Here is a 27,189-nt window from a genome sequence, read left to right as displayed (position 1 = left end):
TTTTGGGTTTTGTAATTTTTTTTGTACGGTGCATTGAGTTTTTTTAAAAATATATATCTTTTAGCCTAGGCTAGTAGGCTAAAAGATATATATTTTTAAAAAAACTTAATGCACCATACCACGATATATGGAAACAGCTGAGAAATAAAGTCTGTTAGCACTATATAATAATGTCACAGTGTTAAGTGTGAAGTGAGTGAGTGTGCTGAAAGGTGAGTCTTTACAACAGTTGAGCATTTGTAAGGTATTAGCAAGTGCTTAATTGATAATTTATCTATCAGTACTCCTTCTTAGTATGTCATTTATAAATAGAGATATGTTCTACCATGCAAAGCGAAAAATATGATCATAGTCATAATAATATATTTGCATTTATAAATGCCATATTAAGGATGACTATGTATGACCGATGAATTAAATTAATACCTTAACAATATTTAATAGTGTGTCATTATTATATAGTGCTACCAGTGTTTGACATCTATCAGTCTGGAAAGGGTTACTCCAGCAAATTACAGTGAAAGCCATTATCCACAAATGAGAAAACTTGGAACAGGTGTAAATCTTCCCAGGAGCGACAAGAATGTGTTGACGACTCATACAGAAGGTCAAAATACAACCCAGAACATCTAAAGAACTGCAGGCCTCAGTTAAGGTCAGAGTTCATGATTCAACAATAAGAAAAATACTGGGCAAAAATCACATCCATCCAAGATGAAAACCGCTGCTGACCAAAGAGAACACAAAGGCTCGTCTCACATTTGCTAAAAAAACAAAACAAAACATTTTGTGGACTGTAACAACAGTTGAACTTTTTGGAAGGTTTGAGTCCTGTTACATCTGGTACTGTATGAAACGAATACAACGTTTCTTGAAAAGAACATCATGGCAACAGTTCTTTTGCTTAAAAAAAGGAGAATGTAGAGGAGTTTCCTTAATAACTTTGTGCGCAGTTTCCATTTTTCCTCAGTACATCCATGTGGATAAACCAGAGAAGTTTTCTAGGTGCAGCTTGCTGATTATTGCACTTCCTCCCCCAGGCCCATTCACACTCTTACCAGGCCCATAAACTTTATATTATGATGACATCACACAAATAAAAGCCACTTTTTTTCTTACTTGGTTTTTCAAATATGACTCTCATGGGCTGCAAGCAGCTGTTTTTACAGATGTTATTTTATAATGATAGTCTACAAGGATAATGCTTTTTGGGTCACATGACATTTGTGTCATTGCCATACTGTGATTGACCACTAGGATAAACCAGCCCCAAATATCAAGTGCTGTGTACTACGTTCGTGTCCATTATTCTATCATTTTGGCTACATAGAAGGGAAACATACAGCATGTAGCCTGACAGCTGATTGTTTGAAGAGTTTCCTTTAACAGAGAAAGACACACAAAGATAATATCAAAGATCAAAAAGGACAGGTCAGAAGCCTACACAATGTCCCAAGTGGACAGTGTGTAGGCTTTTAAGTCTCTGTTTGACTCCACTACAATAGTTCTTTGTCTAATACAACTTCCCTATAGCAGGGCTAAACTAAAAAACAAACAACACGAACAAAAGAAGTCCAGATTACTGGTTGTCCACCCATTTATTTTTTGCAGTCATGTTATAAGCAATGAGCATTTTCACTATTGCCATCTTGGCGTTTTGAAACCAGACGTGATGACCTAGTGTGCAACTGCTCACTCATTGGCTGTTGACTTGTGATTTACAAATAGCAAATGAGCATATCCTGGATTACCCTCCTTGCTGACTCTTGGAATGACCATAATTTACCAAATGAGCTCAATGTTTTATTAGGTAGGACCTGAAATGTGTGATCGATCCCATGAAGTCATCAGGAAAGTGTTGATGAGGTCAAAGGTGAGGGCCAGAAGTCATTTTGCCAACCACAGGAGTCACTAAAGGAACTGCATGTTTAAGGAACTCCCATGTTAGCTTTTCAGACCCAGAAGGTATACCATCGTTTACATTCTCTACCACTACAATGGTACAGCACTTAATGCATCTATTCCTGGCAGTTACCTGGAAGCCTCTGTAGTGGGAGTCTGCACTACAGCAGCTTTGCATTGCAACCTTACACCACTGCAGCTGCTTGAAGTAGGTGGATGAAATTTGAGGATAAGGAGGAAAATTACCTTTGAGAATATTTTAAATTAATGTCTGTACTAAAGTGATGCTAAAGCTGAGCCTACAAACTCCAGTGACTCAAGCAAGGAACAAGATCCAGAGCTGTTCTGCAGTGAACTAACAGAATCTTCCATTTCTGACTCTCCATCTGCACTCATTACTTGCATAAAGCTGAACTGTAAAGATTACAGTGTAGCTAATGTAATATCACATTTATAATATATGTATCTGATACATGAGTTTTTTGTGAGACCTCTACATCATTAGGAGGATTTTTTTCAAGAAAAACCCAAATAAATTTATCAAAAATGCCAGATGTAGCAAAAATGATACCAATTAAAACACATATATGAAAAAATATTATTTAATTTCTTAAAAGAAAAAAAATCCAAATTGTTCAATAAACACTCCAATTTGAAAATGTTTTTAATTTTCTGGAAATTTTGTCATGTTTCAGGTTTTTTAGTGTTCAGCATTGTTTTTTGTCTTAAGCATCACAAGTCTATTTTTAAAAGGAAAAATGCAATTAATTAAGGTGAATATTTGGTAGTTTCCAAATCTGCTGTGAAATTTAACTCAGATTTGTTCATTTTTTTGGTTTTCCACAGCTGATTAGATAAAGCCATTGGAATAAAAATATTCAGTATGTCCAGGAAGAATACTTGAAATGTCCAGGCAACTTTTTAGTACTGAAAATAATGACTGACTTGGCACTGCAGCCTTACAATATTGTTATCATGGATTGTTGTGACCTTGATCGTGGGCTTCTGTGTGTTAATTACTGCTGTAGCATTACTGGCACTATGCCGGGCCACCTCTGTGTCTCTTCCTTTCACGCAACCTTTACTCTCCCAAGGTTGTGAAATTCAACAGCGCTGAGTGATCACACCACACACACGCACACACACACACACACACACACACACACACACACACACTTATCTACACTGGAGTGTTTCATTAGAGTAGATGAGCTTACAATGAAAATTAAACTCTGATCATAGTATGACAGCTACTTGTCTTTCTGATTAAGTAATTACGCACACTCCAGTAAACACCTCTCCTTCCCACACTGAGAGCTGTTGCATTATAAACACCTCTTCACTGATTATGCAGCTAAAATATTGGAAATCATTATTTGACTCTTTACTTTAGAGTGCAAACTGACTTGTTAAGCAGTTTCAGCTTGAAACTATGGCTTACTCATCACTTTGAGACATACAGTACACCTCTGTGCCGAACTTCCCTAGCTGAGTACCGAAAGGATTAATCAACACGTGGCAAAGAAACCAGAAAAGAGTTGATGTGTGAAAGAGCAAGCGTGCTGTTGGGAAACTGTGAGAGAAAAGAGAGTAACTCAGTGACATAATGTACAAATTGATTGCATGACAGGAAAAAAAAATCAGAACAAACATGACTAAAACAGTTTCCTGTTACAGGTACATCCAGATGTGTCCAAATATGTTCAGCACATAAGAGAATTTCACATCTAACATCAACACCTGCAGATGAACTGAGTTATTCATATCTACATGCTATTAAAAAGCTCTATATATCACATCAAAATCTAAATGTGGTGGGAGAGATTAATTCCAGAAGTTCAGAGATAAATATGTTGTAGCAGGCAAAAAGACTGAACACACCTAACAGCAGCATAGCTTAAATAGAGTACAATAGGACAAAAAAAGCTCAGTTGAAAATAAAAAATAAAAATGAGGCCAAAATGTGCAAAACAGACATAAGACATAAGAAGTTATACAGATATCTGAAAACATGGACAAGAGAAGTAGAAACAAGAACACAATCACTAATAATCTCTAAATAAAGGTTTTTATTTATTCAATGTCAAAATAGTTGAATAGCAAACATGTCAATAATAATATTAATTATAATAACAACAAGAAAAAGTAAAAGAATAAAACATTTAAAAAAAAAAGGTTACAGGCAGTAAAAAGCTTTAAGAGTTCAGAGCAAAGCCACAGCATGATGTCATGTTAAAGTAATCAATGAAATATGAAAGTGATACTGTCAAAAAAGGCCCTTTAAAGGTAAATGCATCTACAACAAGCTAATAACAAATAACTATTGATTGTCTATATACTGTAATGCTAAACCATGCCATTTGCAGACTATTTGGCTACAAAAATATCTACAATGTTGTTCAGGGACACTAATATGTTTATTAGTGCCTACAGTTGAAAGCTTTTTAAAGGCTGTAACATGATTGCACATCCTGAGAATCACTGAGAAAAATCCAAAGCAGAATTCAAGGGGAGCAAACAGAAATCCCAGCCAAAAAAAGAACATGGGAGACAGGTCAAAAAGCAAAGTCCAAGAGGAAGAATAAATAAATACAAAAATGAGCATAAAGGAAACCCAACAAAAAAAAGCAAAACAAAGATGCAACTTTAGGCTTTTCCCATTTCTCTAATTTGTGCTACCTCGTCTCCTTTGTCCTCCTTCCTCCTGCCTGTGACCTAGAAATCAAACTCACTGTGATTTGTTGTAGGATTTTCAGATCCTAGAAAACATCCAGAGGATGTATAATCTAGGACGCACAGGTGTATCCTTTACAGAAGGGTTCTCACCTTCAGTGTGTAAAGGAGGAATATTCAAACTGTAAAACAATGTCATACCCACTGTTACACATGAAGTCATAAAACGCAGCAGTGTTTTTTTAATAAGAGAAAACAATTTATGAAGCATTATATTTAACATCGCTTCACAGTGATGATGCCTCATTCTGGCCTGCTGCCTTGACTCCTCTATGCTTGAATCTCCTTCCTCACGTCTTCTGGGAGCATCTGAAGGAATAAGACATAAGGAAAGGAGCTAAGAGGACTCAAGGACATGTAGTTGGGAAAAATGACAAAGGCTTTCAGGCAGAACGGAAGGAAAATCCAAAACAAGAGCAGGAAATGACCAAAAGACAAATCTTAAACATGGAGACAGGAGCAAACACAGTAAACACAGACTGGAAACATCACAAAAGCAAAACAGGATCCCAGATCCCAACAGCATCACAAAAACTCAGAGTCACTAAACAACAGTGTAATCAAAACCAGAACCAAGGCCTTCAAACATAAACCTTTAGATAATACAATGAAGGCTGATGGTAACTTGCATAATTAAAAACCTGCAACATATGTTTTTGGACCAGTTGTGCAACCTGGTGTACCGGACTAGCCCCAGGACGTAAACAAGGTACTTCCCTTCATGTTGTAAAGCTGGACTTTGCAGAAGAAAATAGGAAATCCCTTTCAGCGTCATGGTTACGCTGTGGGGTCAGTGTACCTCCCAGCACATGTCACGCAAACACACACAGATAAAAACGCTGCGGCAAAGTCCTCTGCAGAATTCAGATTTTTGCCGCATCTTTTTTTCTTTTCATCGAAGACCGAAGATTCAAAGAGGATTTCTTTAAGGAACAGGATGATGTGGACGGTGGGACTTCAGGCGGTTGCCATCTGTGTTTTCCTGCAGGTTAGTAATGTAAACTTATCATACATGTGAATTTATATAGTGTGTGAGATGTAAATTATATACAAAGCAGCTCTGAATGTGTGGAGGGAAATGTACTCTAACTGAGAGAGGTCAAAAATGATTTACATGTTTTAAAAAGAATAGTTTGTTTTGGGGTTGCTTCTGCTCGTCAGCTTTCATTTGCACTTGATTTATTTCTTTTGTCTGTGGTGCTCAGTGTTATCACTGTATTCTGATATAGTTCAAATCTTTGAGAGGACTCTGAAATTATTCAGATATTAGCGGTAAATTTCTCACAGTAGGAGAATGATACAATTTAGAGTTTAATTTATGCCATTAAAACAAACATAAAGTCCTTAACAACTACAAAAAAGAATAAATACTTGATAAATACTTAAAATTTTGAGAAATCCTACTATTATAGATCCAGAATAATTACAGTGATAAAAAAAATAACATCATAACAATAATAGCAAAAACAATTACAAGAAGTAAAATAAATTATTTCAAAAACAACAAAGCAACACAGAGATGTCTTATGATAACTCATGTGTGGTATGAAAGAGCTTCTGTATCTGTGTTTGTGGAAGCTGACTGATTCACTCTGATGACTGACTGCTTTGACTATATTTCTATGTGCAACTTCCAGGTGCCGGGCTGTTTCCCATCATGCCTCATAAAGGGCTCCGTAGCATACTGTGGTTTCCAGAACCTCCGCTCGGTTCCTCCTCTCCCTCCTGACATCACCCATTTGTACCTGGAGATGAACCACATCAGTGAGATCAACTCCACCTCCCTGTCAGGCCTCGAGGAGCTGCAGGTGCTGGACCTTGGACGACAGCATGCACAGCTTGTGATCAGGAACCACGCCTTCAGCAGACAAAAACATCTGAGGAGGCTTTCACTCGACTTTAACGTCGGGCTTCAGCTGGAGCCGCAGGCCTTTGATGGGTTGGCAAGTCTACAGATTCTCAACCTGGATTACTGCTCACTTAAAGAATCTATACTTAGGGACAAATATCTAGAACCGCTGCTGTCCCTACAAACTCTGAGCCTCTTTGGTAACGACATAAAAAGACTCCAGCCTTCTCCCTTCTTTGTCAACATGACTCATTTGAAAGACCTAAATCTCAAGCTGAACAAAATTGATAAGATTTGTGAGTCTGATCTTGCTGCCTTTCAGGGAAAAACCTTCACAGTTCTGAACTTAAACTCAGTGTACCTGAGAGAGATGTCCAGCGGTAAGTTTGACTGGAACAAATGTGGGAATCCTTTCAGAGATCTGACCTTTCAGACACTCGATTTGTCAAGCAACGGGTTTGGTGTGGGCCAGTGCACGCAGTTCTTCAAAGCCATCGAGGGGACAAAAATCTCCCATCTGAAAATGTCAGGGCACATGGGCAGAGGATTTTCATTCAACAATCTTCCTGATCCAGATCGCAGCACATTTGAAGGCTTGCACAACAGTTCAGTCCTCTCTTTGGATCTGTCTAAAAGCAGAATATTTGCATTGCAACAGGGGGTGTTTAGTTCACTGAAAGAAGTCACAATCATTGATATATCCCAAAACAAAGTGAATCAAATACACAGAAATGCCTTTGAAGGTCTTCAGGATCATTTAAAAGTGCTCAACCTGTCACACAACCTGCTTGGGGAAATCTATTCTTACACATTTGCTTCTCTGACAAACCTCCAGGTATTAGATTTGTCTCATAATCACATTGGTGCATTGGGTTATCAGTCATTTAGTCGACTTCCCAAGCTGAAATTATTATATCTAACAGGAAACTCTCTGAGAGATTTAGGCTTCCCTGCTCCTCTACCAAGTTTAGATTTTCTTTTACTGAATGACAACAAGTTGGCACCCTCATCAGTGAGCAGCATCTCTCAGTTTGCCAGTCACCTCATGCATCTAGACCTTCAGGACAACAGATTAACAGACTTGAAGGATGTCTCCACCATTTTGACCGGTTTAAAGCGACTGAGGCATCTCTTTTTTGGAGGAAACAGAATCAGGAGTTGCTCCTTCAGCAGACGAGTCGGCCTGAATAATCTCACAGTTCTTGATCTTCACAGCAGCTCCCTGCAGTCTGTTTGGGCTCAGGGTAAATGTCTCAATCTGTTTGACAATTTTGGGCATGTTGCTGGTCTCAATTTGAGCTTCAATGCGCTGCAGTCGCTCCCTCAAGGTGTTTTCAAGGGCCTCACTTCAGTAAGAGAGATGGACCTCTCGTACAACGCCTTGACATATATCCAGCCTGACGCATTTCCAACAAGTCTAAAAGCACTCTACCTTTCCAACAACTTCATAGCCTCACCTAACCCTGCCACTTTCCGCTCTCTGAGCTTCCTCGACCTCCGGATGAACCGATTCCACTGCAACACTGATCTGAAGAGCTTCCTGACTTGGTTGAATGAGACCAACGTGACGCTGCTGAGTCCTGTTGAAGAGCTCAGATGTGAATTTCCTGCTAGTGTCTATAATGTTCCTCTGATAGAGTTTTCTGCTATGGTCTCACAGCAGTGAAAGCAGCTAAAAAAGAGCAAAAATGTATTTCTCAGCTGAAAAATCATGATGAAATAATCGCTGGAGGAGTGTACCAGTATCATGTATCATTGATTAAAGTTGTGCATGTGATCTGAATTTGAAACTATAAAAAAACCAACCCAGATGTAATAAAAAAAAAATCCAGTTAAAGCTATGGTCTCTTCTCATGAAAAGCTGGGGGTGAATTCAGGATGTTTAAAAATTCAGGGACCATTAAGGGGCCGCATAATATTGTGGCCTGTTACTTGCTTTTTGTTCAGTTAAAAGTCCAGACAAGCTCCGTACTGCAATTTTAAGTCTTGTTCTTTCAGTTGCTCCCTTTAGGGGTCGCTGCAGCAGATCATCTGCCAACATCTCGCCCTATGGTCTACATGCCTTTTGCCTGGAGGTCCATCTTCACCAGTCGTCGTCCAGCATATCCTCCATTCCTCGTCGGCACATGTCCAAAGCATGTCAACCTTACTTCTCTAACTTTGTGTGCAAACTGCTCAACCTGAGCTTTCCTTCTAAAGTACTCATTTCTAAACCTTCCACAAAAGCGATGCATGTTATTCTATGATATCAACAGCAGATGGAGCTCCAGAACAATCACTTGCTGTCCTGTCCAGGACCCCTGTGGATGCTGGAAGAGGATCTCATTAACTTAAACAAGAAGAGGATCCATATAGGAGACAAACAGATGGATGAACATTCTCCAGTAGATTCAAGCTGATTTGAAGCTGCCAGAAATTCAGGGGTTTTTAAACAGATTCATCCACAACAGCACCCAATGTAGAGGTCGAGGCAAATTAAGTAGTCCATGCAAAATCTGAGGGGGTCAGGGAACGATTAAAGGGATATGAAGTGAATCCTTTAAAAAGAAAAAAAGAAAAGAAAAACAGGCACATATTTGAGGGAAGAGAGAAAAGACTAATTGTACTTGAGTGATCTATTAAACCTTTTTCAGACTGACTCGATCACACAGACATCTGCAAGTACACATTGAACATCATCCACTAAAACTACAAAACTAATCCCAGTTACACATATGGAGGTAAACATATTTAACATTAATTAGTTGCTTTAAATATTTTGTTTATTAGTCAAGAGCCAACATGTTAGTACTAAATATGTACTTAAGGACATGACGAGGCTGACGATATTCAACGTTTTTGCACAATCACCTTTTCCCAAACATTTCTTTTCTGAAACTAAACACCACCCGAGGAAAATGAAGGGGAGTTTAAAGGTACATCCCATACTACAATGTTGTCTCTCCCTGTTGTCTTAATCAGTTTCCTCTTCTCCAATTAATGGCACAGTAACTTAAGACGAGTAAAAATAGAACAAACTTCAACTTTTTAAAAGAAATGTAGACATAATGTGACTTACTGCCACAAAAGGCACTGTGTGTTGCAGGACTGCAACATCTGCTTGGGTGAATCATTTACAGTTTATTCAAATCTATGTTATATTTTGCATGCATGTCAGTGAAGCTGTAAATTTGCACATCAATCGAACGTGCTATCATTGAAAGTGTAATACCGGCTCACTTATAAGCACTTTATAGCCCAACAAAGACTGCAAGAGTATTTGTTTCTTGCATGTATTTTACTTTAGGTAGAGATTTTATATAGTTTTAGAGCTCAAATGGAGCTGTGTGTCCTTCAAGTAAGTTCAGAAAAGTCCAAATCAACAACCAGAGTCCAAGGGGAACAAACAGAACGGGACCCCCTACCAGAAAAGGACACATGAGCCAAGTCAAAAGGCAAAGTCCAGCAGGAGGAAAACATACACACCAGCAGAGGACTGCAGAACATGCAAGGTATTTCCCCTCATCGTGTAAACCTGGATTCTGCAAAAGAAAAAGGGGAATGCCGTTCAGCATTATATTTATCCTGCAGTGACTGATGTAACACCCAACACATGTGAACACCCACAGATAAAAACCCAGCCACAGAATCCTGTGTAGAATTTCGCTTTTCACTTTGGACAGGCAACATCATTTTTTTAACCCAAGAACGAAGATTTAAACTTCTTTTTTTAAGGAACATGGTGATGTGGACGACGGGCCTTCAGGTGGTTGCCATCTGTGTTTCCCTGCAGGTTTGTAAGCATAAACCTATCATAAAAGAGAATGTGTTAGATATAAAGAACTTCTGCAGAGGTGGGAAGTAACAAACTACAAATACTTCGTTACTGTACTTAAGTAGAATTTTCCAGTATATGTACTTTACCTGAGTAAAGTGACTTGAGTACTTTTGGTTTAACATTTGAGGGGAGTTATTATTTTACTGCGAGCTTTCAAACATCAAACCGATTTGAGCCAGAACTGGAACACATGAAAGTTGATCATGCTTGTGTATTAATCACCACAGGATGGGGCGCAAAAACAGATAGAAGAGGCAAAATAAACATGGTCCATAGTCATGGTTTAAAGTGGAGGAAGAAGAGAGGTTAGATTTAAAGGTAAGGACTGCTCAATGCTGTTTGATAAACTGGAAATTTAAAGCTTACATGTAAGTTCTCATGTTTTTAAATGTGACATTATGGGGTTTTTTCATATTATACAAATCAAACTGAGGTAGACTAACTGTGCTATTTAATGGTTGCGTGAAAATGCTTAAACAGGTTAGTTAGTTCAGGGCACATGGACAGAGGATTTTCATTCAACAATCTTCCTGATCCAGATCGCAGCACATTTGAAGGCTTGCACAACAGTTCACTCCTTTCTTTGGATCTGTCTAAAAGCAGAATATTTGCATTGCAACAAGAAGTCACAGTCATTGATATATCCCAAAACAAAGTGAATCAAATACACAGAAATGCCTTTGAAGATCTTCAGGATTATTTAAAAGTGCTTACCAGAAATATTTGCAGTGTGTCTTTAAAAAGAGGAAATTGGGGAAATGTTATACAAAAAAAGAAGTTATGAGCCTAAAAACCACCTACAGCAAATAAACAGTATCTCTAAAAATAACGGTCCTTAAGAAATAGGAAAACAAATCCAGAAAAGGCCAGACAAAGGTCTGGCTGATGTATGCCACAGTAAACAAAAACTGGACTAAAAATCAGTTGGAGCAGGTCTTTTGGTTCAAATTGTCATTTGAAGTTGGATCACAGACTCGTCTCACAGTCTCTTCTGTCCCTGTGGTCTTGGACATTAGATGGGCAAAAAAGAGGACAAACTTAGATTCCTGCCCCAAAAGCCAGCTTTAATTGTCGGTCTATACAACAGAAGGAAACTTGAGAGAATCATTTATATATTCAAAGTCATATTTTACACGAGCGCTGGTGCTACTGTAAATTTGCAGTCAAATCAAACTTGTTTTCACTGACATTGTAGAACCATTAATTAAAAGGGACTTTCTAACTCATGTAAAGACTGTTTGTTTGTTTTGTTTTTTGCAGGTATTTTATTTTAGCCTGATGTGATATACTGATGTATTTTACATGTAAAAACGAGCTGTGTCCTTTCATGCTAAAGCAGCTGTTTTTGCTGACATCTTACAGCAGAGGGCAGCCTCAGCTCAGTCAATAATCACTGACCTCCATGATGCTTTTCAGTACAGTAAGGCCACGTCTGAAACAACACCAGCCGGTCTTGTCAGTGCTGGGATTTTTGTGCAGCAATGCAGCGATCAGATGTCTGATATTAGATATAAACATGAAGCTGCTTCCATCCAGCTAAAAAAATAAATCAAGGCGTTCACAAGAGATAAAATTAACTCTGCTGCATTAGCGGGTAAATTAGGTCTGGTAACTGCTGAGGCGAGATAAGTAGAGAACGAGGTCAACAAAAATAATGCTCATTTGACGGTAACTGAAGCGTTTTTAGAAACAAAAACACATCATGGTGTAACAGCTAAACCGGGACTCCAAAATGAACGTCAGCAGAGCTCATTCTCTGTTTTCTGTGTTTCCATTTGTTATAATCTGCTTGTAACTGCATAAATTATTGAACCAAATGTGCTCCTACCATCCTAATAAAGCAGCTCTCTCCTCTCTTCATTAAATATTAAAGATCAAGAGCAGGAGGACTGAGGGCAGACTGCTGATAAGACTCAGATTTATAGACCTGAGCATGTGCGCGTGTGTGTCGCCAATCACATCTAACATGTTTGTGTAATTATATATTCATATAATCACTTATATATCATTGGAAGACTTATAACTAAGCAAATCAATAATCTAATTTAGGTTTGAAACATATAATACATGTGATTTTAATTTAAGATATAAGTGTTCTTTTATGACTTGATAATAATGTAGTACTAGTGAGGTAATAAAATGTTAACAAGAAGCTAATAAAATGAAAATAGCAAGCTATTACCAGTTAAACACCAAGGTAACAACCAATTAGCCATAGTATATTAAAATATTGATAACATATTACACATTAATAATCTATTAACTCAAATGACAAGAAGTGTGATGATTACCTGGAAACTTGTGTGCTAGTTTTCGAGTAATAACCAGCAATCAGGGCTGCAAAATTCAAAACTACATGATTCTAATAAATTCTGTAACAGCATTTCTTATAGCTGAAAATCTAAAACTACTAAAACATGTCAGTGATGGCCATTATGTTTTTTTATATCACAGCAAAGGGAAGTAAACAGTGTATATGTAGCTGAATGACTTCAAATCATAGTTCACTAAATACTTATTGACGTGTAAATACAAGATTGTGGCTCTGCAAACCCCATAAAACCCATGAAAGAATCATGGCTGACCTGCCACATGGTCTCTCATGGTTTCTCTGAACAGTAATTTGAATTTATATTGATAACTGAATAAATCTATCCGGCTTAACGTAAAGTTAGAAAACAAACATTGTTGATTTAAAGTTACCCTTACAGGAAGAGTAATCAGGACGATGAAATCAAGTGCGAAATATAGCATTAACCCGTTGGATTTAATCTATTTGAGCCTACAACATCATCTTAGTCACAAAATGCTAATCTGACAGGCTGGACACAGTTTCACATTGAAAATCTATTAGAAATCTTATATTATTATTCAATCCTTTTCACAGGATGAAATAAATGATGACGAACCTTTTGCTTGTGATTCTACTTTCCTGTCACCTTTTGTCCTTCCCTCCTCCTTTTCTTCTGCTATCACTTTCTCCTTTCACAATAAAAGCATCAGACATCACAAGCCTTTAATGGCCCATCAAAAGATGAAAACATTTCTCTCACCTTGTTTGCTGTTACAGATTCTCTCCCACAGATACTGTTCTCAGATTTTCACAGTGCTATGTGTCCTCCTCATATTATGTCATTTTAGACAGTATGAGCAAAATATTCTTCATGCAAAGCAAAGGTCAGTATTAAAACCTTCATTTGCTTTTATTTTACTGTTTTATCTCATTTTTGTTTTAGCACTTTTAAAATCGCGTAACTTTTAACAAATTTAAATATTTTGTGTCCTAACATGACGTGTTAACTGTTTCTACCGTTGTGTTGATTGATTAATGCCATCATGTGATAGATCTTTTGTGCAAAGTATGTCTACAAGTAGCTGAAGAACATTTGTTTTCTTTGTTGTGATCAGTTTTCATCTTCAGGAGCACCTTCAGACCTCCTGTACTCACAGCAGGTGTAACACTGTTGGATTCACAGTCCATTCATTTTTGTATTTTAGAGCCGGCGTTTTTCTTGGTGAACTTATTTGTGTTTTAGTATTGGCTGTCTTAACAAGGCTAATGGCATCATAACTAATAAGATTAAGTGAGAGAAGATAAAGTGAAATGTTATTGTTCACCTTTGCCCAGAAAAAACATGAAAATGAAACTGCCTAAAACGAATCAATGCTAAATTTATTGATTTGAGGATGAAAAACGATTGATGAGAAGGAGGCTGTGATCTTTTTGTATTTCTGTCAATGGCATCTGGTCCACCATGTTACATTCATATACACAAACCCCCATCGATGCCATCCCCATCCCCTTCACCCTCTACTGGCAGGTTACCATGGAAACAGGCTCAGTATCCACCTCCTCCACAGTTATTCCTCACTTCCTGATTGTCTTTGGATGCCTGCATCCATCCACCCCTCCTCCTCTCTTCCATCCGCGTCCTCGCCTCCCTCCTCCCCACCCCCACAGCCACAGCTAAAATGTCTATAAATTAGCAGCACTCAGAGGGAAATTGTTTACGTTACGTCATACCTTTGTTCCTACATTATTCAAAAAAAATCACGCTCATGCTCGCATCGCTGTCTGCCCTAGAAATTAAAACACGATTCATGAGCGTTTCGGGGGCAGGACTGATGCTGCAGATTAAACAGCATACACAAATTAGCAGTTAAATGAGGTCTTTCAGAATCATAAACAACATTCGGTGTGATTTTTTTTCCTATGTTTGTTTGTTTTTTGAGCACTTATCTGTAACCAGAATTAAATTCCAAGTTCTGAACTCAAAATATGGACTGATGTCCCATTTTTTGGAGGGTTGAGGTTGCAGATCTCATTGCAGAACTGAGGGACACTGCACCCTCATATGCTAAAGACTTTAAACGTAAGATCTAACTCTAACTGCCAGCATAAACTCACCAGGATAGTATTTAATGATTTCTCTTATATACAGATTTTGTTTTGCATTCACCCCGGCTTATAGTGCTTCCGCTGTGGCATCACACCTGTATTTTCCATATTCAGTTATTGATTGTAAGGAAGATTTATGCTGATCTTCTACCACTTAGCAAAGGACGATACATTTGCAACACGGTCTGAATACCTCAAGGAGTTTTATATTGTAAGGTAAAGACCATACAATGGTAATCTGTGAAGCTCACAGAGATTACTTCCACAAACACAGACCTCATTATTTGTAACCTTGTCCATGTTTAATACGAGCATCCAAATAAATGCACAATATATTGTATCAGAAGTATCAGCAATAAAGCAGTTGAATGGATTTAACCTCCATTATACAACATGAACACAAGAAGCTTCAGAGCAGTTAAAGTCTATTTTTAGATATTTATATATACACATTAAAAACTGGGTCAGCTGCAGGCTCAGATACTGATAACTAAACATATAAAATGCTCAGTGTGTGTTTCTAAATGGCTTTAACCATTCCAAAAGCATCTGATATTAATTTGTAACTAGAAAATTGTTTGGTTTTGCCATTTCAAACCTTTACGTCTAACATAACTGAGTATTAAAGTGGCATGAGTGTTTACTCTGCTCCCTTAACTAAAACAATTCTAAAACCAGAATGTCAAGTTGTATTCGGCTCCAGTATCCTAAGGTTTAATTTTTGTAAACTAAATATTTCTGGGTTTTGGACTTCTGTTAGTATTTGCAGCCCCAGTGAGAGCTCAAGCATGTATTGAAAATGCCAAGAAATCTCAGGAATGTCCAAGTTTCCATTTGATTTGATGTTTGGAGATGTGCTTCACATTGGTGGTATGCGCTTTACTTTTACACGGGTTAATGACTCTTCTTTGCTGTTGTACACCCACTGAGGGGGTTTAGCTGCAGTTCCTCCTTTCGCATCAATAATACATTGATGGTTAGTCAGTCTGACCCCCTGCTGTTTCCTCCTTTTACCCTTTAGGAAGTAATGAACCCAGTGACACTAAACTGTGCACGCCTGACTGCACACAACCTGCTAAATGAAGGTTCCCTGTTTGACGCAAAAGTGAACAAAATAATTTTTTTCTTTTTTATTTACTTTACCTATTTCATAGAAACCACTTGGCAAATATAAGGAGAAAAATGTGTTCAGTGAACATATTTTCATGTTGATTCCTTGGTACAACAGGTACTCCATCCTTGAGATGGCAACCTCTGTTGATTTAGTTTATTGGTAGTGATTCACCCTGGCTAATCAGACAGATTTGTTGAAGTGGTCAGTGGGGTTTCTTCAGTCATGCACTGTAAGTTAAGCAACTGGTTCTCATTTCTTTACTGATCATGGGTTTGAAAAAGAAGCTGCTGCTGGTGAAGCTCTTTGACAGATGACTGAATGAAGGAATGTTTGACTAAAGCCAGCTTGTGTGGCTTCAGCAGCACATGAGACATGTTTTTGAGTCCAAAAACAACCCGTGTGTCCAAGTTTCCATTGTTTAGAAAAGGCTTAATTTATCATTTTGATTCACAACTACAGGCAGAAGTCAGATTGTTTGTTTTACTTCCAAGACATTTTCAGACTCAGGGTGTGATTTCTCTGACTTTAGATGAGGAAAAACTTAAACACCGCCAACCAGGATTTCTAATGGTCACTTCCAAATTCCAGTGACCATTTTTGGTTTTAAACCATATGTCGATATGTCCAGGCCATTCTTGCTGTCGCCTCATTGGTGAATGTGTTTGTTGTAAATATTGTTTATATATTTTTACTCCTTACATATGCTGTTTAAACTGCTGCCTATAAAATGTTTTTATCGTATAACTGTTGAAGGCAATACGGCAAATAGTGTCAGTCGACCATAGGAGTTGCACTGTGTTCCACGGATGTTGCTGGAAGTTCATTTCAACGCAGTTTTCTTTATATCATATAGCACCAAATCACAACAACAGTTGCCTCCAGGCAAATGCATCCTCCTGTGAGTTTAGGTAGCAGCAGCTGTTTTTATAGGTTCCACCACGTTAAGACTATTTCTTGCACTTTCAGTGAAGCAGTTTTTCTAATAAAATAACCTTTTGTTTGGAAAACTGAAGCTAAATACTGTCATACTGGTGCACATGACCACCAGTATAAATATTCCACGAGGATTAATATAAAATTATTTATATGTATGTATAAGTTAAGGTTAATTATTTACTTAACCTTAACTCAATAAACAATTGCTTAAGTTTCATTTTTACTTCATGTCTTCTTAATAAAATGTATCTCTGTGAGGCACCAGTCTTTTTGAAAAAAGTGCCACCTAAAAAAACACTTGCTGGACAATAATTCACCTCAGTGGAGGCCAGATTTTAGTCTGCAGTATCGACTGGTTCACCCCATCCTGATGCATGAATTGCATTTTCATAGATGCCAAATGGCACAATGAGATGCATTAGTTGAAAGTTTTTTTGTGTTAAACTATCTTCATGGCAAAGCTTAAACTTACATGGTATTATTTATTTAATGAACTCTACACCGCTCTAAAAAAGTCACATTTTTGACACAAACTACGTATAATTCATGAATCTAATATGAATCCAGAATGATCAGATGTCCCTCTGCATGTGTGACTGGACAGCATTTTTATTTATTGTCCCCTTGTCCTGAGACAATGGCTGACGTTTTGACTCTGCAGAACATGTGCTTTTCTAAATTCTGTGAAGAGAAGGCTTTATTTTGTATTTAAATAAAGATTAGCCTGTCTTAAGCTATGACCATCAGTGAAAGTTCCAAGTCACCAAAAAGCAACAAGCTTTGTAGATTTTGCTAAATATCATGGAAACTGCCACAAAGAAATTAAGATGTAGTTTATACTGAGAAATAGAGTGTTTGGCTGTTGTGCTAGAGTTGCTTTGCACAGTATATTTATGTCATAATCTCTACTGAAACACTAAGACTATTACCACACAGAGGAGGCGCTGAAATAACAGAGGATACAGAAGCATATAAAGACTATTATATTAGACCACTTCGGCCTCGTTTAATTCTTATTTACTTGACAAAAGACCTGGAATATTTGCACGTTAATGTAATATATTTGACATCCTGCCAGCATTGTTGACGCGCCCCACGTTGTCCCAGACAAACGTCGTGTTTGTCCCACATTTAGTTTGCTGGGATCTGGTCACAATCCGCCCATCCGTGTTTGTTTGTTGAATTAAAATCCCAGTAAAATAATTCTGACAGTGTGACATGCCTCGTGTTCTTCATTTTAATTACATTAGTTTTTAAGACATTTCATTTAAATTAGACACTGCAGGGGGACAGATAAATGATGGGAGGCAACAGGAATGACAACGGTCATCATTCAGGTCTTGAGCACCTCATCTGACCAACAACAGTACACATCATATATTCTTATTTTTTTTTGTGTACTCATTTCCAAAAGCCAACACTCACATAAACTCTCTGACGATGAACTTCTACATAGAAAACAGACCAAACCTGCTTTGAAAAATCCAGAATACATGAAACCTTCACCTTTAAATCTGCAGTGGTCACGACTAGAAACACAAACAAGCAATCATACGGCGCTTTGTACACAACAGACACACACAAACACACAGACACACACACACACACAACAGTCTGGGCAGTTCAGCACTGCAGCCAGCTGTTTTCAGAGATGATCTGACATGCAAAAGAGAAAAGGGCTCTGCCGGAGGAGGAACTGGAGGAACTGATTTATACAGAGTTTCTGAGGCTCATATGGTCATTTAGTTTCCTGCCAGAAGATCATTTCCATGTAGTCTGTCAGCTTTCAGCAGAGGTGGTGATGGTGTGTTTGTGTCCCAGCTGTGGGCCTCACTGAGAAGTCTGTAAGGCGGCCACTGGCCAAAAGAGGAAGTTGATGTTGAGAGATCAAATAAATAATAATAATAATGGCAATAAAAAAAAGCTCTCTTCATTAAAGCTTTACTGTGCCGCCGCGGGTGTGGCAGCGTGACATGCTGCCAAGGACACATTAGAAGGGGAGGAAGTCATGGATTTTGGAGTCTGACACCTGAAAAAACAAAAAACAAAAGTTGTATAATATATGTATAATATGTACAATCACAGATTATTGAGATTATGCAGCTGAGAAAATGACAGATAAACCATCAGATTAGGGCAAGAGGGTGTGGCTAATCCTGAATAATCCCATTTACTGTAGAGATGCTCTGATGCTAAGCCATTTACAGTTCACAGGTCACATGCACAGGTTGAACAGTGGAAGCGGGTTTCAAACACAAAAATGACAAAGTATTCTCAGCTCTATTTCCAGATGTAGAAACATCTGAGCAGCAGCAGCGTGCAGTAAGTGTATGCCAATAAAGAAACATCTGTTTTATTTATATGAGAAGAGGCTGCATTAATTTGACCTCACCAAGACTGGGACTTTCGAATGCCTTTCTCCTTGGTGGGCGAGCTGTCCACCGAGGGACTTTGGTTCAGTTCTCCATCCTTCGAGCGATCGACTGACGCGGTGTTTGGAGGAGTCATGTCCAGCTCCAGAAACATGATGTTCTCAGCCTGAACACATTAAGAAGACATTATCTACGGTTAGTAACACATTATATGGATCAAAGTATTGAAAAAAAGTGTTTTCAGCCCCTTAACAACAGGTGTATAAAATCAAGAAACTAGCCGTTCAATCTGCCTTTATAAACATTTGTTATTGCAAAGAGACTTTGACCATGGTACTTTAATAGGATGCCCCCACTGCAACAAGTCAGTGCTTAACTGCAGAGAAAGCTGCTCTGGCATTAACATCAGCACAAAAACTGCTTGCTGGGAGGTTCATTCAATGGCTAAGTAGCTCTCGGTCACTTTTACTGAATGCTGTGTTACTCTAGTAAAAGCTGAGTCCATCAATTTCATAGCAAATGCTTTAATAAAGTATGGTGCGTTTTTATAGTTAAGGGTTTTTTATGAGCAAAGCAACAAAAAAAAAAGTAATGTCATGATCCTGAGGTCGTCATGATATTTTTGCCACTTGGTTTCTAGTTCCTTCAATTTTCAGTGCCTTAAGATTCCAGCATGTTTTTTACTGTTCATGTTTAGTGTTGGTTTTTATATTTCAATGAGTCTTAAGTCTGACTTTGACTTTGACAGATGGTAAAAATACCATTACTAGTAAATGGTCAAAACCATAAGAGTAAATCATGCCTGAAATCTTTAAAACTGAAAAACTGACATTTAGTCTTTCAGGATCCAAAAGGACAAATTAAACTGAATATAAACTGACTGACCTATAATGGAAATAAAAATTTACATAATTAATCAAATAACAGTCAGAATAAAGATTTATGAAAAAACAAAAAAAACAAAACCATACTTCTTTACATTAAAATTTAATGATTTATATTTGTGGGCTTGCTTTATGTCAAGTCATCACACACACAGACACTTACCCTGTATCTGGAATGACCTCCCATCGCTATGGCAACCCTGGCATACTGGCTGATGGGTCGTTTGTATCCGACTGAAGATGCTGGCCTTTTCTTCATCTGCGAGGATTTACTGAACGGAAGAAAAGTCGGGATCAATGAGATACACAAAACCCCAATCTGGAATCAATTCTCTAAAACGCCAAAAAAAACATCTAAAAGAAGAAAAAAAGGAGGATGCCACTCAAACAGCAGCGGAAGAAGACGAGAAGAAGAGATGAGCATATGACGCACGGCGCCCAGAGGTCAAAACTAAAGCCTGACTAAATTTAAGAGTTTATTCTTTTACATCGAAAACAGACGCTGACCTTTCAGCAGGAACAAGTGACTGGAACTTCCACTGGTCTTCCTCAGGGTCAAAGACCAGCCTGTTCATTATCTTATTCTTCTCCTCGGGCGGGATGAAGTTCTCTATGATCAGATACCTGCGTGTTCACAACACAGAGTGATGCAAGAAGTAATGTAATTATATCATATACACGTCTGGAGTCATATGGTTGTAATAGCAAATGCACTATGAGTAAGATTTTAGGGGTTTATTTGTATACTTTTCACATTTTAAACAGAAAAAAATGATTTTCTTTGAATTTGTAAAGTCTTTTTTACTCATAAACACTAAACCTACTGATAAATGAACTCTTGATTAGAAGCTTTTTTATAGGTTTAGCTGTTTCTTCAAATCAACATAACTTAGCTATTTAACTGGCTGCACAAAAACAAGTTTAAAAGAAAAGATTAACAAATATTTTATGGTCTTATTACAATACTATTACAAAGCAATTTCACTGCTTAGAGAAATTTAAAAAAGAAAAGAAGAAAGAGCATCTGGCTATCACAGCTGCTAGCAGGGCTCTTTTTGGAAAGCATAATGAGACACGTAGACGTAGAGCAAACAAAAGGAAGAATAAAACTGTTAACAAAAATGTAAAAGTATTGAGTTTGGAAAAAAAAAAGACCCCTACCTCTGCAAGAACAGATTTCAAGTAAAAGCATTTTTTAACTGCTTTCCTTGCAGCCGTACTATTGCATAGAATAAAAGACAACCGGTAAAAGCCTAACACAATTTTTTCTTTAGTGTAAACACTCAGTCTGCAAAGGAAGTAACTATTTAAATGAGGGATGTCACAGTCATTTGACATCAATGGCCACATACAGCCCATTGTGATGGTGAGATGAGTGAAACTGCCATTTCTATCACTCTAAAGATGTTTAATTATACATTTAATCCCTGAGATATTTTTAACATAAGATAAAGAGGCGCAATTTCTACATGATACATGTATAAAATTACTGTCCTGTAGTTAGTTAGGGGTGTTTTTGATGATGGATGGATTTTTTAACCAAAATTTTCATATCGGAGAGTAAAAAAAAGGAACTTTTCTGTGATTTAATTGTTTATCTATTACTTAGCTATTTTGGTGTATTATGAGTGACTGTGAAGTCTTTATTAGCAGGAAAAGATGTAAAATTTAAAAGCCAAAACATGCATGCCCTCTATCATATTTTCTAAAGCCGTCCTGCGGACCAGAATGGGGTCTTTGCCAGGCCAATAAGGCCCCCTGGCCTTATGTTTGACCTTTAAATGGGGCGTATTGCTTTGAAAAATCCCGTACTGTATGTGGCAATTTTTGAGCACTCTTTGTGATGTGTGGTTGACTCACTTGAACTTGAGCTCTCTGGTGAGCTCGTTCTGAGTTTGCTCGAGTTCCTGTCTGCTCCTCACGTGCTCGTCGTTCACGTCCTTGATCTCTACTTTGATTGCCTGGAGCTTGGCGTACAGCTGGAAGAAACGACAAAGACAAACAAGCGAGACGAGCAATCAGGCCTGAGGTTCCCAGTGAAGATGGACTGGTCTACAACTTGCTGCAGCTCGGTTGCCCATAGCAACAGCACTGGAGGCGCTGGTGTCTGGTGAACAGGCCAGCCAATGGGAGCTCTCCTCCTCTAATTCCTCCTCCTGGTTCCTCCTGAGGTTTCACACTGTTCATTCTTTGACTTCACCCGAGGCTTCAAACATAAAGGCGAATCCTGACTTCAGCTGTGAATCATGACACTGCAGGCTCTGCAGCTTGGACACGGAGAGCAACCCCCCCCCTCCACACAAAAAAAAATGCCTTAATGTTACATTACAGAAAGGTACTCTCACTCTCTTCTTATGCTAAGAGAAAATGTGGCTAAAAGTGCTTTTATCACTGAATTCTGGTCGCTGTTGGTTTTGCAGTGTTTCTGTCTTTCCCAGTCTCCATCCTGATATTTAGTGTTAGCTGTAATATCCCCGGAAGTTTGTTTTTCCTGCTGTTCCTCTAGCCTTTTTGCTTCAGTGCTAACTTGGTTTCACCTTTTATCATTTAGTTTTGTTGACTTATCAGCTTTGGAGTAAAGCTTGCTCTTTGTTTTATGTCATGCACATGTATGCAGTTGCTTCCACCTCTCTGCTAAACCATGATAATATGTCCTTTTGTCCCTGAAAATCTGTTTAAGCTTGAAATTAATTTCATTTCAGTGAATTGCTTCAGTTAACACAACAAACTGTGACACATGTTCCTAAGGAAAAATGTGTATTCCCCATCCAGTGAATGCTCAGGTTGCTAGCATATTGCTACTGCTTGAACAGCAGTGACAGCACTGTCCAGCTACTCTCCAAGCTGTAGTTAAATTAAGAAAATGGAGAACGTTCACCTTCAAAATAAAAGCTGTGCCTCAACGCTACAGCCAGCATTTTTAAAAAAAACCTCTTTACTTTTTCAAGTTTTACTACTGCTGGGTGAGTATCAGAGAGTATTTGTAGACAAACATGAAAAACTACAGGTAACCGTGGCAATCTTTTTTTCTTTTTTTTACATTATCTACAATCATTACTTCAACTTAACAGTTAACATGATCAACTTCTCAGTTGATCATTAAACAATGACTTTGGAAGGAAAAAAAATATCATTGGCTATTTTAAGAAATAGAGTTCTGCAGTAGTGTTTTTTTTTTTCTTTTCCAGCAAACAAGGTGTCAGTGACATTTTTGTAGTCACTGAACTTTACGGACTGCCCACTGAGTTTTGAATGCACAGCGTGAAAAACACCCCCTCTTTTCTTCAGACTGACGGCATCATGCAGTGTGAGAGGAGTAGATGGACCCACGTTTGGGAATCAGGGCAGCAAAGATCAGCAAAGGATCATTAGTTACATTGTCGCCGGCACTCGCACAACGGGCCGCTCGGTGTTAGTCCTGCTGGTCGCGTCCGTGCAGCGAGATAGGGACGCGGAAAGAGAGGGGAAGGATGTAATAGGTTTGGTGTTTGCACTGGTGAGGGAGAGGTTTAGTGAGTTACTGGGGGATTTGGAGCAAACTGACCATTAAGTGAAGGAAGACTGAGGTTAGTGCAGAAAGCGTGAATACGTAAAACGGCAGACAGGGAGGGAGGGAGGGAGGGAGGGAAAGGGACGGCAGGACAAACCTTGAGGTACTGAGATTTAAGTGTGTGTCCGAACGAAGCGAGTGTCCAAGTCAAGGGGTCATTTGTGATCCAGGTCAAAGGTCAAAGGGAAAGAAGGGGGTAAAGAGGGACATTCTCACATTAGGAACAAAAAGGGAAGGTCTGTAAGCATGTGCACGTTAAAACACACCTATACTGCTATGTCTATTACCTCTTTTGCAAAAGTGTGTGCGAGAGTAGAAATGAGGATATCTACTGTATTTCTACTTGTGTGCATCAGATTTTTTTCTGCATCATCAGGATATTTTACCTTCTTGAGTTTCTTTGTCTTGGCTTCAACCTCCTGCTGCAGAGAAGTGAAAGTCTCTCTCAGTTCCAGGGTCTCTTCATCCTGAATCAACACTTGCTGCTGGATCTCGCGCTCCTTACGCGTCTGAAAGCAGAATGCAAATATCACCCTGTTCTTTTGTGGATTCTCCTCAGCTCTGGAGTGTTTTTATCAATTCAGGCTGCAGAAAACACTAATTAGTGTAAATGTTAAACAAACTGCTGCAGAAAATATTTCTCCTAAGGTTTTAAATGTATGCCTGAAGTATGAACTGTGCAGCTGTACTGAGTAAATTAGTGTACTACTGCAAAAAACCGCTTTACCTGCTCTGCTATCTCCTGCCTTTTTATCTCCAGCATCTTCTGCTGCTCATTGGTGTGATCTATGATGTTCTTTCCACCGACCAGCAGCTTGCTCTCCATCGCCTGAAAAAACAAACAACATTTTGATTAATATTTCTGAAGCTACTTTATTATATGCTTTATATTCTCCGTCAAATGCCACACATCCTGCAGGGTTCTGTATTTAATGTCACATCAAAAAGTCACAAAACAGCTAAAGTTTAAACAAGCACACTGTTAAAAATGAAAGTGGAAAAACAGTTTTTGGAAAACATCCTCAAATGAATTTCTGGACACACAGTTCATAAAAGCCAAAGGAAAATAATAATAGTAATAAATAATGTGTATTTATTACTATAAATACAGCGGCGTGGCGGTTAGCACTGTTGCCTCATAGCAAGAAGGTCCTGAGTTCAACGCTACCATTTGAAGCCTTTCAGTGTGGAGTTTGCACGTTCTCCCTCTGTTCACGTGGTTTCTCTCCAGGTACTCCAGCTTTCTCCCACAGTTTCCAGGTTAGGTTAATCTAAATCATAGGTGTGAATTTGAAGGTAAATGATTCACTGTCTCTGTGTTGGCTTGGTGACCACTAGTAACCTTTCCAGGGTGTACTTTTCCTCCCTCCCTATGGTGGCTGAAATTTGCTCAAGCCCCCTGCGACACTGATAAGGATAAGCAGAAGAGGATGGATAAATAATGTGTTCAAAAGGAGTAAGAAGCTTACATTTAAGCAGCATTTAATGTGCCTCTAGATCACTGTTTATACTCAGTAACAGCTAATGCCAACTACTAATTATGTTAACTGCCTGCTGTAAATTGATACTAACTGGATCACAGTAGATTTGTGTTTTCCTTATTATTTCTTTTGTGATGCTCTTTTAACATTTTCCCAAACAATACAACACAAAACAATAGTGTATATTAGCAGGTATAAAACCCTTGTTATTAATATAAATCAAAGGCTTAATATAGAAATTTCAGCTGACGTCAACCCTCGCTGACAAAAATTGAACGCTAATGGAAAAGAAGAACTAGAGAGTTTTACTTCCTTTGCTTTTGAACCTCTGTGAGGTCAAGATAAGTTCATCTGGACATTAAACAATTGGGTCTTTGTGCGTGTTCGTCAGTGCAGACTTTGTCCTGATGAGGCAGACGGACGCTGGCAGCTTAGCATCGACATGACGACACGCGACAACAAGCTGAGCTCTGCTGAAACTCTGCAGAATCACAAACCGTGTCAAAGTAAAGCAGTGCAAAGTTACAGTGTAAAATATGTTGTCACCTTCTTGTTGTTGATTTTCTAAAGGTAACGATAAGCGATAACCACTTTAATGTATTTAGCAAAAACATTCATTGAGATTAACATCTCCTTTTCAGGGGTTACCTGGCCAAGAAAGCGCACTCTGTGTAAGATCTGTACATATGGTTTTTGACAATAAAGCTGACTTTGACTATCCTCTAGTGCCACTGATGGTTACATGTCCTCCTACAATTGCACACGTATTGAGCTTCTCCCAGTCAGACTAACGCTTCTTGTGGAGTCTTGTTTCCAACCCAAACAACCACAGTGACTCGTTTGCAGACCTGTGAAAGCCTTTGAGACAAGAAATAAAGGTGAACATGCCAAATCTGTCTTCATTTTAGTTCAATATTGTGCAAATGCCAGAATGCAATGCAAAGCATGAATGTGTCAGATCTAGTTTTTCAACCACAGATGGATGGACTTGATATTTTGTGCACATACTCATACCCCCCCCCCCCCCCATTAGGATTCATTGTAATAGCTCTGTTGATCTCTTAAGCTTTGATCTTAACCAACAATAATTAATAATGCCTGCACACTGCTTTGTTGTAACATTTGTACAGGGACAGTGTCATGGCCCTGGTATTCTGTAGTTTTTGTTGTTGTTTCTAGTTGATCCAGGAGTTGGTGCTCCCCGGTCTCTGGTGTTATTTTTACTTCAGTGTATTCTTCATGTCGCAGCATTAGTTATGTCTTTTAGTTACTTCTTATTTTACTTTGAAGGTTTTTTTTCTCTTGTGTCTTCTTTTGGTTTTACTTCCTGCTCCTTTCCTTGCCCTCCTTACTTGTGTTGCTTTAATTTCTACTTTTTCTTATATGAGAATATGTAAGTTACAAGTATCATGTATGTCTTTACTTGACTGTTCCAAACTCAATATCATTTCGAGCCTCTGATTACAGCTTTTCTAGTTACTGCAGAGATTAAAGGCCTGGAGTCACTAGGGGTGGGGGAAAAAATCGATACTATGTAGTATTGTGATATTTTGTTTGCTAATAATGTATCGATACAGCAGAAATCGATATTTTGTTACAAACAATTTTTTCGTGGACTGGAACATGCTCTGACTTCAGAGTTGATCCTTTTTCTGAGCAAGAATCCTGACATTCCTTCACTGTCCAAATGTGTTTAACTTTTTTTTGGCAGAAATAAACATGACAGTTTACTTATTTTAATTTAAGACATGTTTTATTTTAATTAAGTTTAAAACTTTTTTATTTAATGTAAAATTATATTTTGTTTTAATTTACTTTTAAATTCTTCAGTTGCTGAAGGGGCTGCATAGTTTTCATAAATTGCATAGTTCAGAATAGCTATAATTGTACCAGATGGTTGCATTCAGTTAAGTTGGACTAGACTGTAATACAAACCATTCAGTTTATAAAACTGACTGAAATGAGAGAAAGACTGAGTGTGAGACTTTGATATTAGATAAAATAAATATTGATAAAGTTTACCTTTATGTACAGAATCTGAATATCGCAAAATATTTTAAAAAATTGCAAAAATATTGTATCGTGCGTTAAGTATTGTGATAATATCGTATCGTGAGTTGTATCGTGATTCCCACCTCTAGGAGTCACAGTG

At 38.2% G+C, this 27,189-nt stretch overlaps 2 protein-coding genes across 2 annotated transcripts in view; one reads left to right on the top strand and one right to left on the bottom strand.

Moving 5' to 3' along the window:
- Positions 1–5,513: 5,513 nt before the first annotated feature.
- LOC102799031 (toll-like receptor 5) lies at positions 5,514–8,305 on the top strand. Its single transcript, XM_006792730.3, has 2 exons — positions 5,514–5,623; positions 6,273–8,305. The coding sequence occupies exons 1-2, from the start codon at positions 5,573–5,575 to the stop codon at positions 8,148–8,150; spliced, it is 1,929 nt and encodes a 642-aa protein (XP_006792793.2). The 5' UTR covers positions 5,514–5,572; the 3' UTR covers positions 8,151–8,305.
- Positions 8,306–17,971: 9,666 nt separating this feature from the next.
- kif3ca (kinesin family member 3Ca) overlaps positions 17,972–27,189 on the bottom strand; it is a 31,513-nt gene continuing 22,295 nt past the window's right edge. The window contains exons 2-9 of the mRNA XM_006792729.3: positions 24,284–24,385; positions 23,943–24,065; positions 21,867–21,985; positions 20,514–20,630; positions 20,170–20,278; positions 19,143–19,288; positions 18,696–18,779; positions 17,972–18,606 (exon numbers count right to left, since the gene is read on the bottom strand). Of these exons, the coding sequence (XP_006792792.1) occupies positions 18,537–18,606; positions 18,696–18,779; positions 19,143–19,288; positions 20,170–20,278; positions 20,514–20,630; positions 21,867–21,985; positions 23,943–24,065; positions 24,284–24,385 (870 nt within the window). The 3' untranslated portion in view covers positions 17,972–18,536. The remainder of the gene's footprint in view (positions 18,607–18,695; positions 18,780–19,142; positions 19,289–20,169; positions 20,279–20,513; positions 20,631–21,866; positions 21,986–23,942; positions 24,066–24,283; positions 24,386–27,189) is intronic.

The sequence above is a fragment of the Neolamprologus brichardi genome, chromosome 15 (genome assembly GCF_056152115.1).
Source record: "Neolamprologus brichardi isolate AB-2024 chromosome 15, ASM5615211v1, whole genome shotgun sequence".
In the NCBI taxonomy this organism is placed as follows: Eukaryota; Metazoa; Chordata; class Actinopteri; order Cichliformes; family Cichlidae; genus Neolamprologus; species Neolamprologus brichardi.
Note: the sequence above shows the minus strand (reverse complement) of the source record. Positions and strands in the feature narration are given on the sequence as shown.